We start from the raw sequence: 17,617 nt of genomic DNA, 5'->3' as shown, positions 1-17,617 counted from the left end.
TGGCACCTCAAAGACTAGCAAATGTATTGAAGCATAAATTTGCATGTTCATTTCATCAGACGCATCTTATGAAGTGAAACTTAGCTTCAATAAATTTAAGCCATGAAAGTGTCACAAGATCCCCCCTTTGGACTAGCAAAGGTACTCCATGGCTTTCATAGCCAGAAATTGTTTTAAGCCAGAAAGGAGTCTGCTTTCCAAATGCCCTCTTTTTCAGCAGAGTGCAATTCAAGGTGCCATGAAATTTTGTTAAGTGTCTTGTTTCAAGTCCTGCAGTTCATGGCAATACTTAACTATTGAAATTTGACCTGACTGTCCTGCAGGGGGCCCAAGGCTTTGCAGTCACCCATTCCTATCCCCAAGTTCCTTATATTTCAGAACAATCACCTCTTCCCCACATGTTGGTATAATTGGACAACTGAGGAAAGCACAGGCCCTAGGAAGGATGTGAACAAATGCAGTAGTAAGAGATTCCAGCTGACTGTTCCTTAGCTCTAGTTAAACTGAAAGAAAAATGCAGAGGCAGGGGAAAAGATCCTACTGAGATATACAGTCCTGAGGCAGGAACTCCTATGGAAGCAAGCAAGTATGCTTGCAGGAGGAATTCAAAATGCTGAGAGCAAATGTGCGCTGCTTCCACCTCACCCTTCTTTTCTGGGTCTCTGGGTTTGCCCTGACCACATACTTATTTTCGCTGTCTGGGAACTAGCCCCTGTACACTGCATCCTCTTACTCACACACCTCTTCCTGCTGAATTTCAAACAAGCTGCTCCCTCCGGGTAGAATATAAAACTCTTGTATGTGTCATTTAGAAGTCAAGACACTCATGCTCAGGTTTATGACTCGGGAAGTTGCAGACAAAGGCTGTTTGTTGCCAGTCACTTAAGAACTCCTGAAGTTTGGTGAAGGGGAGGGGCTATTGGAACTACAGAGAGAGGCAAACCTTTGCCTGTGAAATTTTCCAGGTAATCAAGGAGCTCTTAAAAGGAGCAGGAACTTGCTGCATGGGGGAGAAGGTTGAGGGGAATGGAACCTAGAGGCCACAAGGCATTTTCTAGAGACACTTGTGACTCAGCACCTGCTTTTGTGGAGCCCTTCTCTGATGTGATGGTTGTTGGTCAGGCATCTGAAATGTCAGTTTTACTTTCTGATCAGTTCAGTTCTTCCCATGACAGGAGTTCAGTTTTCCTCTCCACTTTCTCACAGTTACTTTACCAGCTGATCTTCCAGAGAGCTGATGGGAGTGTTCTTTCTGTGGTTGCCGTTACAATTTGCATTGTGGTTTTCTGTTGTGGATCCCCTCCTTCTCTGGCAACCCCCTGTTCTCCAAGCGTGATTTTAAATTCTTTCAGGTAAACTGTGTGTTGGTGATCAGAATACTTTCCCATTCTTTGCTGTGTGGGTCCTGTGTGTGCCTGTGTTTGGTTGTTGTGGGCATTTTGGGCTGTGTGGCCATGGACACAGTGTGTAACCCACTTCTCTCTGTGATACACCTCTGAAGATGCCAGCCACAGATGCAGGTGAAACGTTAGGAACAAAATCAACCAGACCATGGCCACACAGCCCAGAAAGCCCACAACAACCACTTGAGTCCGACCATGAAAGCCTTCGACAATACATTTTTTCTGTGTGTTCTCCCTGGTGGTAGCAGGCCATCTGGTTGGGTTGTTCGCTGCTCTGCGGCGAGTAGGCAGGAAAAGGCTCTTTGGTGACTTCCTGTCAGGTGTCCGTGGTGGTGCCGCCCCAGTATCTTCCTGCCTCGGTCAGAGTAGGCAGCACTATCCACAGGCTCCTAGGCTGGATTTCACAAAGCTACCTTTTCTTCCTAGTGTTGTTGTTTTTTGTGATTCCCTTGTGTGCAGTGTACGTTTGATCGTTTTTCCACTCCTTCTGTCTGCGTGCTGTGGGCTCTCTCCTTCCCTTGTGTTCCGCCTTTTCTTGGCGAGGAAGGGAAAAGGAGCTATGAAGCGTTGCGCCATTTTCTCCCACCAAAGGGAGTCCTTCTACGATGGCCGGTAGAAACCACTAGAGTCCAGGTCATCTCGGACCCAACAGTCTCCCCACACACAGCCGCTGGGCTGATAGTGAGGAGACTCTTCTCGGACCCGACAGTCTCCCACACACAGCTGCTGGGCTGATAGTGACTCTTCAGGAGCTCGCGCAGCAGCCGTGGGGCTGCGGAAGGCTGCTTCGTGCTTCCCAGGCCAGCGAATTGTGGCGCGCTCGAATTGCCTTCACAGGAAGAGCGGGCGGATCGACGCGACGTGGACGGGAGCCCAGTTCGTGCGGCGACCGTTCAGGCAGCGCCCAGGGCATCGCCCTGCCTCCGCCGCTGATGTCTGCTGCTTCACGAGCCTTTTCCACCCGCTCTTGTTAGAGCATCTGAGAACTTCTCTGCAGGTCAGTCATGCGGGTGCCATGGCGGGGGGGGCTGACCCAGAATTATCTCTGCCTTCCAGACTGGGGAGCCTTCTCCCCGCAGCAACCTAGTCTCCCTTACTACAGGGCCTGCGGGCCAGTCGGCTGAAATGGAGCATTTTAATGCTTTCGTGCCTCCTCAGACAAGCAGGCAGATCCCTTCCAGGTCCCGCCAGAATCAGATTGCCAGATTATGATGCAAATTGCGCCAGGTGAAGGGGAGTTAGACCTGGACTCAGGCAGCCTTTCTGAGGAAATTCTTCGCACCAGTTCAGGCAGACCAGAGCCACAGATTATTTAAGGTGGAACAATTATCCACACATAGCCAAAGTGGACGCCGACTTTGGAACTGAGGGTCTCTGAGGCCAGGCTGATCCCAATGCTCCTGCGTCCAAGCCCCACTAAGGGCTGCCCTAAAGGGATCTCTACATCTTTTCCTTAGAGGATCAGGCTACACATTTCCCAGCTCCCAGAGTCTTTTGCCCACAGTTCAGAAAAGAATGCGGTCACCCCGCTTCAAACAGAGGGTTTCCTCCAGTCTACAAGAAGCTTTACCTAGCGCCGGACTAATTTTTGAGAATGATTAGAACCCCTCTAGTTGATGGTCCCATCTCCTCACTGCATTCAGGGGGTCTGGTTTCCTGGGACGGAGAGGGTGAGGTTAAAAGACCCTGTGGATCGTAAAAGTGAACATGGTCTCCAGAGGATTCATGATAGTGCGACCAGGGCAGCAAAAAAATCCTGGTTCCGGCAGCCACACCCCGTCCACAGCTCCCCTTTCTTTGGCTCCAGCCTTCTGAGCATCATTCCACCCGAGTGCCAAGGCGCACTAGAAGAGTGGAGAGAGAGAGGGTAGTCATGGCCTCCTTCCCAGCTGATGCCACCTAGATGCACTCCTAGTCTCCTCCTAGACCCATGTCACCCGGCATCAGTCTCCGCATTAGAATGCTCTGAAGCTTAAGCCCTGGCAGGCTGACACCCTACCTAAGACAGGTGGCTAGTTTGATTTTTGAGGAGAGGGACCCTATTTTGGGTCAGAGTTAAATAAGACCCTGGTGGAGACCAAGGACCATAAATAAGCTATGCCGCGGTCCGTCAGAGACAGGCTTAAGGGTTTTCTGCAAAACCTGCCCTCAAACCGATGCCCTTCCACCAATCAGAAGGAATATAAACAGGCTGGCTGGCAGCCTCAGTAGATCGCTTCTGTAAGACACACAATTTGCCCAGCTCCAACTAGAGGCGGCAGCCCATTTCGGACCGAAGCGCCTCTGACAATAACAACAAGGCTTGACTACACCAGGGTTCCAGTCAGTTCGGCTCCTTTCCTTCAGCCCGATTGGCAGGGAAGGCAGAGCCAACAGACTAAAGCTGGCTGTCAAACATCTAGTTACCATCAGAGCCATGGAACGGTACCAAAACATCAACAAGGAATGGGAGTTTGCTCCCACTTTTCACTGTTCCCAAAAAAAAAGAATGGGGGCGTCAGAGCGATCCTCAGCTCTGACATGTCAATGCGTCATTTGCGCCAAATTCAGGTTTACATGGAAACCATCAGATCCCCACTGATTCTGACCCATCAGGAGTGGGGACATGATCACCTCCTTGGTTCTGGCGGAGGCATACCTCCATGTACCCATACACATGGCTCATCAACCGCTTCCTCGGTCATAATAGCAGACCTCCATTTTCATAGCTCTGCGGTGGATTGGCAGCATCTCCTGAGTTTTCCACGAAAGTCTTGATTTACCCCATTTCCCTGCTCTGGCAGTCAGGGATGCATATCTATTCGTATCTCGGCGACCTTCTCATCAGATCTTGATCGATACAGGCTGTCGCAGGAGCGTGGAAAGAGGTCAACTGGTCTTATCAGTTTGTCATCAAACGTGAGCAAGAGTTCCTTTGGCCCTTCCCAGCAAGATGGAACACTTAAGGGCATTGATAGACCGTCCATTTGTACTCCCTTTGTACCTCGGGTAAAAGTCCAGAAAATCCAAAGACCAGTCTTAGCACCTTAGCGAAATCTTCCAACCTACAACTGCCAACAGCTTTAAGGCCCTTTCACCGGTCCACAATGGACCTCTTACAGTGGGGTTGAGACCCATGAGCCTCTACAAGCCCTTCTCTGACGGCCTTATGCAAATAAAATCATTCTGAAGACAGATCGATCATTGAGCCTCCCCAGCAGTCCTTCTCCAGTCTAAAATGAGTGGACCATCCACCACAACCTCCTACAAAGGTAAGTTTTTAGCCCCTTCTCCCAACAGATCCGCATATCGCTTGTGGATGCCAGTCACCATCGGCTAGGGTGCCGAAGACTGAGACTACCACCTTTGGCTCAGGGCTTCTGATCGGAAAGCGCTGAAGCGCTTAGGCTTCCGATCAATAGCATTCCTACAGTAGGTCAGAGCAATATGATGGGGCCTGTAATCATTCAAGCAACTTATTCTGCAGAAACGCACGTGAGTGCTTCGCGCCCGATAACATCTCGGCGAAGTGCCATATTATCAATTATCAGAGGAGGCTCAGGTAAAAGCCTTACCCTACACAGAAGAAGCATTGAAATTAATGATCTCATGGGCCGGAGCAGAATCTTGCATCCCTGCGAAGCCGAACACATTCGGAGGCTCGCACTAAACCATCGGAAGCTTGACCCGGGCTCGAAGCCAGACTCCACGCCTCTCAGCTCCAAGTGGAAGCTGAACCCAGCAGTTTTCCAGACCATCCAGGAAAGACGCACCCGGGATGGCGGCGATGCGATACTCTTTGCATCACTTCTCGGTAATGCTCAGATCAGGCGTGGTATTCTTCACCAGATACAAATCCATTCATTGCAGGCGACAGCTTAATCGCATCTGCGCTCTCAGCTCTCCCTGGCCGTCAGGGTTCCTCTCTATGTTTTTTCCACGATCCAAAGTTTTTTTTCATAGGAGCTACCTCCTCCGGCGTGCAGTCGGAACGGAGCGAAATCATACTGGGGACTCGAACTGGCCCAGGAGGTCCGCTGGCTACTCAGTACTCAAACAGCTATCTGTCACACCACACCGTTAGGTTCTACCCACGCAACTGCTGTGACCTGCTCTCCCAGGGGCCCAAATTTCTACTACATCCATTGGCCCAGAATCGGCGTATCCAGACTATGCTTACGCCTAGGCTGAAGCTGGATACTGTTAAGAAAAGCGGGGTTACCCTAAGGAAGGTCATAAAGGCTATTTTAGCTGCTAGAAGAAAGTCCCAATCAAGAACGATTGCCAGCTCCTCCTTGGAAGGCTTATGTCGCGGTGGTGCCATTAGGAAAAGAAGGAGGTCCCTGAGTTAGCTTCCCTGCCGTACATATTAGATTCCTGCAGAGCGGGTTTGAGTCAGGGTTGAGAAGTCCCACCACTAAGGCGTCAGGGTAGCTGCCATGGCAACGGTTCTACCTGGGGCGAAGGGGATGCCTATCACCCAGGCGCCCAGAAAGCCGAAAATTCTCAAAGGGGTTTCCTCAGTCCCAACCGCCAGTTTTAACAGCGTAGCTTCCCTTCCTGGCGTCTCCATGCCAGAGTGCTAACTGGGCGCACCTACCAAACCCTCTCTTTGAACGATTAGAGCTACATACATTTCAAAATGGCTTAGGGTGAAGCTTTTTTGATTTCCTGAGTAGCCATAACCGGCATCGGGCTGAGAAGGGTATTAGAGATTAGACCGTAATCAACTAATCCAAATTTGGCGGCGTACTTTTTCCCCAGACAAACTAGGGGTGTTAAAAGCTTTGATCCCTGCTTTGGGCCTAAAGTGGCATCTAAATTCCATTTGCAGCTTGGGAGGTTTTCTGACGATAGAGCATTTTTTTGTCCGAATCCCACACACACCTAGAGAGAGGCCCGTTTGGCGTCACTCTGGATGTGAGTGCGTTCTCTCAAGACAACTTTCTGATATCGCATTACTAAAGCAAACTCCGCAGAATCGGAGGCTCTGCTAACGTTAACGTCGACTGGGGCCCATCGGCCCGCTGATTGGGCTTAGACCTGTAAGCGACTCGTCGTCTATCGAAGGCTCTACTTTTAAGGCCTGCATCCTTGAGGCCCATAAAGCCAGGGGATTCCCCATGCTCGACCCGAGGAGTTACAGCCCACTCCACCAGAACCTGACGTCAGCCAATCGCGGCTCTCCCTTAAACGCATCCCCGCCTTGAACAGATTTGTAGGGCAGACGTACTTGGGCTCTCTACCCTCTTCATTTGTTAAACATTATAGACTGGCATCCATTGATGCCGTGCAGGCTTCCTTTTGGGAGGGTGCATTCTAGAGCACATTATCGGGGGGCTGGCAGAAACCCCCCCCCCTTTTCTCAGGGCATCTGGCGGAGTTCACAACCAGATGGCCTGCTACCACCAGGGAGAGAACTGACTCCATTGGATACTCACCCGTGGAAGGGGTCTTCTCCTTGGTGGTCACCAGGCTCCATCTGGAGCTCCACCGGATAATTTTGCTGACCGATAATGCTGTTCTCTAAAATATCCAACTTTACAGTTTTTATAGTTTACAGTTCAGCCTGTTCTTTGTTGGGCCTCTTTGGTCCCCTTTTAAAATAGGGATTATTAGGTTTCCTTACCGTGGTATGTTGGGCCCGTGGTGTTGTATATTATACTTTTTTTGTTAGCTGGTTTTGCGTGTACTGTTACTCCTGGGCTGAGTCATATGCACGGCAAGGCACCACCACGGACACCTGACAGGAAGTCACCAAAGAGCCTTTTCCTGCCTACTCGCCGCAGAGCAGCGAACAACCCAACCAGATGGCCTGCGACCACCAAGGAGAAGACCCCTTCACGGTGAGTATCCAATGGGTCGTTCTACATTAGAATTAGAACCATGTCTTTAGGCCTCCTAGAAATTCATGGCTTACTGCTGTTAGTCGCTGGCCTCATGGCAGTTGTGTAACTTGAATGGCAGTTGTGCCACAGTGATCTGTACTGGTGAAGGCACTGCTGGGTTCTACACGATATTTATAGTGAGGTAGGATGATATAGCTTTTCTTATCATTGAGTTGCTCTCCCCAGTTGCTAATGAGAGAGGATGGAGTTGTAGGATAATTCCTACTTCTATCCCCATTGCAAGGTTAGGTAGAAGTAGGTCTAACTAGTATTGTGTGTTCTAATGTGGGCTAGATTATACTTGGTTAGGTGTAAATAAAGCACAGGTAGTTGGAATTCCTGTAGTGGATACTGAGGATTTTGGTTCATCATGTAGATGAAACATATCTTTCTTGGCTGTTGTCGTTAGAGAAGCAAATTCCATGTGAAGTAGACTATTATGTCCTTTCCAAGTAATTTTCATGGTTATTGAGATTTCTCGGTAATTAGCTAAACTCTGTTCATTCATGCTTCCATAAATTTCAGTGGGGCACATCAAAGCTGGCATTCTTATGGTATCACTTTATTTTAAATCTCTTTTAGTTACTATTGCTCTGATACCTTTATTATATCCAAATATGCATTTGTTTGCTACAATGTTTGACAGCTTCTGTTGTGCCTTAGAACTCCCAATCTGCTATTTTCAACAAACCATAAAGATTATTATAAGTGCAAGTTTCTTTGTGTTTTCATTGTCTCTCTTATCTGAGATTTTTTAAAAAATCATTTCACTTGACAGCAGCGGGAAAAGAGGATGTAAACTACTTTGACTCAAGCCAAATAACTACTTTTCCCCATCAAGTACTTCAGTTTTCAAATGAAAGGATGTTCTGTGAATGTGTGCCAACTTAACTGAAAAGCAGCAAGTAGTTTTTTGCTGTTAAATGGCATGTCTTAATGAAAATACTCAGCTGTAAATATTTTAGCTTTTAACAGTTTTAAACCAACATTGTTGTATACTTGTATTCATTTTCTAAAAGACTTTGGAACCTAGGACTCTTTTCCATTATAATACTGGAGTGTGTCTCCCACAAGAGATGTTTTCCACTAAAGCAAGCCATTTGAGTCAGAGGAAGACTGCCCAGAATGGCAGAACAGAATCATAGCATCCAATCCAATATCAGGGAAAGTACATTTTATTGAGCACTGAGCAATAATCGACAAATGTTATCTTATGTATGGAAGCTTTGGGTTTCAAACTCTGTTCTGGAGGTTCCTGGAATTCTTTGGAGCTTATCAGGGACCCTTCAGTAAGAAGCTCACATTGATGGCCTAACTTCTCTTTGTATCCATAGAGGTTGATTGGTTGTTTTATAGGGAGCCCCAAGAGGCATGGCCAGACCCCCATTTTAATGGCACTAGAGAATGTTCCACAGAATGTATGAGGCTGTGGCACTCGTTTGTGTGAAAAAGTTTCCTTGAAGTTTAAAAAACATTATATTACAGCATTTACCCACAAATACTGATAGTATACTAACGATTTAAAAGATTGCCTTATTTTGAAGTCTACCACAGGTGTTGGTAACATTCTCCATGGTGTTATGTTTCTTCAATTAAATATATACCTGCAGTATTTGTGTACATGTTGTGGGAAGCCACTGCTGACCCTGGATATGCAGTTGAAAAACTTTTGTTTCTAATACATTATGATAAATGTTGCAGGTACATGTGATAGTAAAATGTATAATTACTATAACCTCTTCCATTACCCTAAACAAATGCATTATCTGCTCAATTTTTTATGATGGGGACAGCAGGCATATCTGATGTGTGGATTGCCCTCCTTGCTTGTGAAGCACTGCATGATGGTTTGTTCTAGATTTGGGATTGTCTTGAAAGTGAGAAATAGATCCAATTTTTTCCCCAGTGTTGCAATATGCACTGATTTAAGAAACCCATCAATATTACAGAATATAAAGGCTAGAGTGATGAACTGTCTTTTTTACAATGACAAAAGTCTGGGGACTTGCCCTTTTCTTTTGATTTCTCATAGAGTTTGTGCTATAGTTCAAACTGATCTGAGAAGAATTAGGTCTTAAATGTCATAGTCTGACAAAGATTGAAATTAGTGGAAAGAACGTCACTGAATATGCTAGTTCAGCGAGGACAGCAAAGTTGTAGGCTGACTGACAGCTATTTAAATGGTTGTGGGCCTTGAGTATTTTGACCTGTTTACAGTAGAGCTCTATATAGAAAGTGGCTTATTCAAGCAGAAAGTTGAATGGTAAATCATCATCTGTAAACCTTTTGTGTTGGTGCCAACAGTTAGATCACAGAGCATAGTGTCAACTCAGGCTGAGACACGGTCAAGAAAATTAATGAAAATGTATCAGCCTATCTTTAGTCCTTTTAAGAAATGATTATCTTTCACTTCTCATTCTTACTACAGCTCAGATTATGCCAGTGCAATGATATCAGGATGCTGGTGAGATGCTACCTTCATGTGAAATGTAATTTGAAGTGTGAAGGGTACGAGTGGAACATTGTATGGTTTGTGCTAAGCAGGAAGTAAGTAATTTGGGATGAGCTTTCTGGAGGTTGGGGATGGGAAAGGGGCAGAGGGAGCGTGCAAACTCAAACGTCTTTGTACTGCCAAATCATTGTCTCAGTTATTGGCAGTGCACTATAGCTAAATGTGTAACTTGAACGCAGTTTGTAGATGAAGCAGTATTGAATATCCATGATATAAATGAATCTGAAGTACCTTTAAATTGTCAGGTAAGACATCCTATAGCAGAGGGAAGAAATAGTATTAATATTTGATGAATTTGGCTGGTTGTTGTGTAAAAAAAGTTCCTTTGGGGGCAGGGAGGGGAACTACTTACAGTGCTAAGAGTTGTGTAGTTCCATTGATTGATTCCATGCAAGTGAAATCTGACCTTTAGCAGATGTTTGAAAAATTGCCAGCACACGGTGTGATCAGTAGACTAGACAGTGTTTTCTTGCACGTTGGCAGACAACCTACATTGTGTTAGTAACTTAGCATAGTACTTTTAAAGGTTTTAAAACATACTTCTGGTGCTTTAAAACATTTTTCAGGTACTTAGAAGTTGTGGTATTTATATCAAAGCACATTAACATATGAATCAAATACACCTGGTTACACAAGCTACGAGTTAAGTACATCTTGCAGAGAAAACTGAATTTCTGAATTTTGGATCTGTTCTCTTGGACGTTACAGCATTTTAATACTTTTCTGGGCATGTGTGGGTGTGTGCTCCCCCTCCAACCAAAACAAAGATTAAAAGTGAAACATGGCCCATCTGGAACTTTTGGCTAAGAACTGGTTGTTGCATGACTCTTTGCTTTTCCAGCAATATTTTAAGGGAAGGCTTAGATGTGGATGTTTAAGAAAAGGGCTCCTGCTGTTCCTTTTAAACTCGACTAGTTAGGCTTCAGGAAAATCTGAGTTATCTAATGAGTACTTTGACAATATCACCAGCTCCAGGACTGAAGTTTTTCCCGCAAGTGTTCCTATTCCTATGAACTTTACAGCTGCTTCATATTATACTGAATTTAGGATTTTTAAAGAAGCTAACTTTGAGATGGAATTACAAGAATCATGTTTCATTCCCAGATGTACAATGGCTGTAAAACCTACATTTTAAAAAATTCTAGATTTAAGAAAATTCTGTTGTAAACCAGAGTGGGGTTCAAGGGGGCAGATGGGAGGCAAAGAATCTTATAGTGTTGGCAATATATTGGTTTGAGAAAAGAGTAACATTTTCTTAAACCGAGCCTTTCTAACGACTGACTGTGGCGTAAGTCCACTTGGCGCATACTTCTGCTCCTAATTACTATTTCCTGGCATTAAACTTCAAACAGAGAATCCATTTGGCCACCATTCTTTCTTCTCCAGTCAACCCAAATGTGTGTCTCTCAGCTGGGGTGCGTCTGGGCATGTCTCTGCTTGACTCATCTTTAAATTGTAGGGTGCTCCAGTTGTACATTAGCTGAGCAGTTACTCCCTGACTTGCATTATAATTCACAGTGGCTTCTTATTACTGATAGTGCTCATGTTCTCCTGCCCAGTAATTTATTTATTTGTATCACTTTGATCTTCTGTTAATGGGAGCTGAATGTCAAAGCTGCATCTGTGGCCAAGATGGCAGAAAGGTTGACAGGGACTTGTACCTTTTCATTCAAAACATGTTCTGAAACTTCACAATGGACTTATGAATGTTCTGAAGTTGTACAAATATAAATTTTAGCCGTAGTGTTGTAATAGATAGAATAGAAATTGGGTATGTTATTTTTTGTCTGTGTCTTCAGGTTCTCTTGTTATGTTATGCAGAACACACTGTCCACATGAACTGTTCTTGACATATCCATGCAGCTGAGTAATATTACTTTGCTTATGTTTAATTCCTAGGAACTTTACAAACTGACTCTCTTGGTGGTAAGCCAGCATAGTGTAGTTGTTATAGTATCAAACAAGGTGTGGTGAGATTAAGAATCCAATTCTCATTCAGTCATGAAACTCACTAGTTGACCTTGGGCCAGTCACTTTCTCTCAACCTAAGTTAGTTACTTCACATGGTTACTGCAAGTGTAAAATGGAAGACAGAAGTAGCCATGCATGCTGCCTGAATTCCTTGGGAAAAGGACAGGATATAAATTTAACAGATATGTGGTTCTTAAACTGGGATCTGAGGGTGCTGTTGGAGGTCTACAGAATGAGCAGCAAGGGAAGAACTCTCCTCCACTCTCCAGAAAAAGTTCCCTTCTCTCAGATGCTATGATTCTTCCTATATGATGACTAGGCAGTATCTAATTCTAGCTGCTGTTTTCTATAGCTAAGAGGATGAAATGGACTATAGATAAATCTTGGAACTGCTTTGAGTTGGAACTGCTGACATTTGTTATACCAGGCTTTGGGTTTAAGAGCATCCAGCGGGTTCCCTCTCTCAGGTCAACAATATGACTGCACATATGATGGCTATACACCCCATTCTTGATCCTGCAACAGCAGTATTTTAGTGGCAGGGGGATATTGACCACTCCTCTGTGGGCGTGGGCTTTGCATGAAGTTCTCTTTTGTACTGCAGAAGAGCCCTTTTGATCAGGTTCTTGTTGATGGACCACTACTAATCAGGGATTCAGTTTCTTGTTAAGGGCCAGGATAAAAGATTCTAGCACACACACAAACCATCCTACTGATTTCCACATAATTTATAAAATGTGCCTTCTACCCTTGCCCCATTAATAGAGTGCATATAATATATCCCATTCATTGCTCATTCTAAAATTCTGTTAGTTTCTTCCCTATCTTCCAGCTGCTATTTTGTTTCATCAGTCTGTTTCATTTGCTGGTGTAGTACTGTTGTAGTGCTGTGCAAAAAGCTGGGTTTAGAACTGTTCATAGTGATTAACACATATAGCATTTAAATGAAATATAGTTGAATAGTTGTTTTCAAAAAAGATTATGCTAAAATATTCCACAGTGAGGGATACTGTGCAACTGAGAGAAACACATTTTGCAGAAGATGCCAGCCATAGATACAGGTGAAATGTCAGGAGCAAAAACGACTGGACCACAGCCATACAGCTCAGAAAACCCATAACAGCCAGTTGAAAGGAAAAAGTTTTGGTATTCTGCTTTTACCATAAATGTCTAGTTATGACAGAAGCAAGACAGAAACACTTTTACTCATATCTTTATCTAGCCCCTTGCACGCCTATCTGTTTTTGTATCTTCCAGGCATCCAAATCTCATAGTCAGTGCTCCATTTCATTTGACTTTGCTCTTATCTGTCCCGGTGTACTTTGTTCTATCCTGTCTGCCAGGAAAGTTTCTGCTGTTTTTGACTTGATTTAACCCTCTTTCAAATTATGTACACATCCATTCCCTGTGGCTACTTTTAGGGGAAATTAAAGATGTCTCATTCAGCTTCATCATTGATTTCTCGTGTCATTGTTTATCTCTACCTAGCCTGTATGTTTCACTCTCTTACTTACTGTAGTGTACGCACATTATGACAGCACATCCAAGGCTGCCTATCAGCAAAGTGGTAAATGTGGCCTGACTTGAGTGGGGGTGTAGATATGAGGATCATATTACATCTACCTTTAATTATTGGCTTTAGTTACTAGTTGCTTATCAGGTTCAGTTAAAAATTCACTGAGAAATACTTAATTTGGGGGGTCCTGCTGTCCGAGATGTGGTGGGTGAGGGTCTTCTCATGGTAATCCCTATTCTCCCAGGAAATCTCTCTCTTCCCAAGACACCTGATAAAAGTATTTTTAAGAAAATAAATTACTGGACCAGAGGAGGAATCTAACTGCCTGTATGGCACTTGGTATAACATTTGTATTTCTTCTAATAAGTTGTGTTGTGGGCTTTTTATTATTAGAGCGTTGCGTTTGGACTTGGGTTGTAATGCAGTGATGAAGTTCAGTTATTGTGGAACTTTTTTGTTTGGGTGTGTAAAGTGCTGTCAAGTCATGGCCAATTTATGGCAACCTCATAGGATTTTCAAGGTAGGAGACTTAACAGGAAGAGTCTAAAAATAATAATAAAATTATTACACGTACTGCACTGACCTGTGTATCATTGCATAATATGTGTCAATTTATTTCCTCAGGTATATGTGGAATTTGATGACCTTGCATGGGAAAAACGAGAATGGGTTAAAGTTTATGAAGATTTTGCAGCCTTCCTGGTGGAGTACCAGCTGGTCTGGGCAAAGAGAAAGGATCCTAGCCAGACTCAGGGATCAAAGATCAAGCATATTCAGTGGCCTGCATTGGTAAGATGTAACTGTTTTTATAAATGCCTTAGAGAAAATCTAGAAATTGTAACAATGTGATTTTTCAACTTGGCGTTTCTAAATTGGCATTTTCTTTTTCAATACTCCTGGCAATGCCAGGAGTTGTTTTGGAAATACTGTAATTGTACTTAGCTGGATGTTGGAATAGGCGTGTAACCTGTTTTCCTTTATTTCAACTCTTAGGTAGGCAGTGCAATCCCAAAGTGTTATTGAGTTGTGTGATGCTGCCAGGCAGAGCTTAAAGCAGATCTGGAACTTAATGCATGGTAATCCGGTGTCAGCAACCTCCCAATTTTACATGTGTTGTGTAGTAAATTACCATATACCTCTGTGATTTAGTACTTTCTCTCTGTTTGCAAATTACTTATCTCTGCATTAACTCTTGATCAGATCTGTACAAAATATGTTCTGTATTTTTGCTTCTGGACATCCAGATGTATATGAGAAGTTGCAAGGCAGTTACTGCTTAGCAGCCAAGTCAAATTTGTGTGATTATTCCATTAATAAACTAACGGGCTCTTTGAAGATCTTCTTTCCCTTCTACTTGGTTGGTCTGTAGAAACCAATTGAGAACTGAATGGGCAAAGAAGTGTTCTCTAGTTCCTCACTTTACATTAAATATCTCCCAAAGTCACTCTCTCATTCCTAAACCATATTTAGTTATATCTTTATTTACCGTCAAAGGGTTAGAATCCAAAAGATTTTAGTGGAAACATATAAATTGTGAAGTGAGAGTAATAAATATTATTGAATTTTCTCTACTTGGAACTTGAGGATTTTCCAGATCAACTCCTGGGAGAGGAAGGGAAGGGAAAGGAACTTGTAAGCCACCTTGAGTCTCCTTACAGGAGAGAAAGGTGGGATATAAATCCAAACTCTTCTTCTTCTTTGTTTCCAGTCCCAAAGGAGGTTCAGGTGATAACATCATGCCCTGAAAAATCTGCTTTCTGCTATACTGTCTTTTTAAAAAACTTGTAGCATTAATCCCAATGAAGAGTTCTGGTGAGGTGGAAAGCTTAATATAATGTTTTTTGTCAGTATAATTAGTCCTAATTAAAAGTATTACATAGATCTTCGGCTGGGGGGGGGGGGGAAGGAATTCTATGTTCATCAATATATCATTTCAATTTTTCTGCCTGTCTTCCACTCCTCGAAAAATTCGGCTAGACTATCCTGCTATCAACTGTGAACCATTCAGCCTCTTCACTACTTAGTGTGGTTTGGATCTTCCTGCAACTCCTATTCCTGACATGCTGGACTGTATTATGTACCTAAAGCATTTAGAATTGTTTATATATTTCATATTGAGATTGGTAAAACATTTATTGAGGGGCCTAATATGCTTGTACCCTTTTGTTCAACATTTGGTTTCTTTCTACAGTTTATTAGTTCTTTTTGAACTCATTCTGAAACATTTTGAACCTATGGCTACTTGTAATATGAGACTGCTTTAATTCAAAACTGCTTTCCTTTTTAGTGACCACATACTACAGTCATTCATAACAGGAAAGTAGCATTTCAGACCTCAGTCTTCCACTTTAGTGGTCCCTTTAGTGGTTCCTGCTTTCCTTCTCATGCAAAATGTCACTCTCCATTCCCTGCTCCTTCAGGTTGGTGGCCAGAGGGCAGCTAATATCCTGAATGTCACATGTAACCCTTTTCCTGTATACCTGTAATGCCAAGGATTTCAGAAAGAACCATATTTTGTTTCTGTAGGCTATAGTGGCCTAAAGAGGTGTTGTAAAGTCTCCAACCAAACAAGTGGACAGTCTCCAGTATTTTGAAAGGATAGTTATTAGTGAAGCAGGCTGAGTGAGAGACATATCTGTTTCTTCATCCTTTTTGAAAAGGGCAACTCCAAGAGAAGTACATCGTGCAGCAATGTGGGTAACTGTCTCAACCGCCTTCTCCCACAATGACCTCAGTGGCCAGGCACCTGAATTAAAGATCTATGGACAGATGTATTCGTCCTTACCATTGTTTAATATAATTTAGTAGAAAAAATGTGTTTTGCCTTACTTTATGGGTTTATGTTTTACATAATGTTGTTCAGTGTAAAGACTATGATTTCTCCTTTCCCAATCCCCGAAATTCTGGCCACTTTGTATTGGGTGTAGAAGGAAATTTTTTTCTTCCCCAGTGATGTCACCATGTTCAGTTATTGTTTTTGATCTGAGGAAGGGCATCTTGAAACTAAGCAGTTTCTCACTGGCTGTTCTCCCAGGCAGAAACTTGTGGCTCATTTTTTTTCTGCCTTGCACAGGGAGGGCAGCTGAGATAGATTTCTGCAGCAGCTTTGATCCTCCATTTTACCTCTGTTTTCTCTCGAGCCTGGCTGAATTTTTCAGCACTCTAGTCTACTAGTTAGAGCTTATTTTCCCAGTTCTTCCTCATTGCATCTGTTCTTTGTTGACCCTTTTTGTGCCACTCCCCCCCGGCAAATAGAGGATGCTGTGGAGCAGTGAGGAACAAATGATGACAAATTCCTCTTCATTGAGGACAAAGGCCTGGGTATTCAGTCCCTCTTGCTCTCGGGAGTTTGCATGAAGCAAAGCAACTCAGTAGACCCTGGAGTAGAGGAGGAAAGGGTGCCAGAATAGAAACTACCAAGTACATCACTGGGAAAAGGCACAAAAAGAGCTTCTTCTCCCTGGTGGTGGCAGGCCATCTGGTTGTTCGCTGCTCTGCGGCGAGTAGGCAGGAAAAGGCTCTTTGGTGACTTCCTGTCAGGTGTCCGTGGTGGTGCCGCCCCAGTATCTTCCTGCCTTGGTCAGAGTAGGCAGCACTATCCACAGGCTCCTAGGCTGGATTTCACAAAGCTACCTTTTCTTCCTTGTGTTGTTGTTTTTTTGTGATTCCCTTGTGTGCAGTGTACGTTTGATCGTTTTTCCACTCCTTCTGTCTGCATGCTGACTGAGCTCTCTCCTTCCCTTGTGTTCCCGCCTTTTTTTCTTGGCTTGAGGAAGGAGGAGCTATGGCGTTGGCGCCATTTTCTCCACCAAGGGAGTCCTTCTACCGATCGCGGTAGAAACCACTAGGTCCAGGTCATCTCGGGACTCCAAACAGTCTCCACACAGCCGCTGGGCTGATAGTGAGGAGAGACTCTTCAGGAAGCTTTCTTGCGCAACAGCCGTGGGACTGGAGTGGCGGGCTCGGCTTCGTGCTTCCAGGCCCGCTGCTGGCTGGAAGACGCTGGGCGCACTCGAGGAGCCCTTCACAAGGGCGGGGAAGGCGGGCGGATCGACCGCGACTGCGGACAGGAGATGGATGCGTCGCTGGCGACGTTCAGGCGCCCAGGGCATCGCCGCCTGCCTCCGCCGGGCCTTTGATGTCCTGCTGCTTCACGAAGCCTTTTCCCCACCCCCCCGCTCTTGTTAGGCGTCTGAGGGAACTTCTCTGCAGGTCAGTCATGCGGGTGCCATGGCGGGGGAGGCGTAGCAGGAGTATCTCTGCCTTCAGACTGGGCGCCTTCTCCTCCGCAGCAACTGGTCTCCTTACTACAGGGCTCCATAGGACCCGATTAGGCTGAGTAGAGCAA

At 44.5% G+C, this 17,617-nt stretch overlaps 1 protein-coding gene across 1 annotated transcript in view; it reads left to right on the top strand.

The window, feature by feature from the left end:
- The window catches only part of JMJD1C (jumonji domain containing 1C), a 169,816-nt gene that overhangs the window by 29,552 nt on the left and 122,647 nt on the right, over window positions 1–17,617 (top strand). The window contains exon 2 of the mRNA XM_048505035.1: window positions 13,894–14,058. Within this exon, the coding sequence (XP_048360992.1) occupies window positions 13,894–14,058 (165 nt within the window). The remainder of the gene's footprint in view (window positions 1–13,893; window positions 14,059–17,617) is intronic.

This window comes from Sphaerodactylus townsendi, linkage group LG08 (genome assembly GCF_021028975.2).
Source record: "Sphaerodactylus townsendi isolate TG3544 linkage group LG08, MPM_Stown_v2.3, whole genome shotgun sequence".
Taxonomy (NCBI): Eukaryota; Metazoa; Chordata; class Lepidosauria; order Squamata; family Sphaerodactylidae; genus Sphaerodactylus; species Sphaerodactylus townsendi.
Note: the sequence above shows the minus strand (reverse complement) of the source record. Positions and strands in the feature narration are given on the sequence as shown.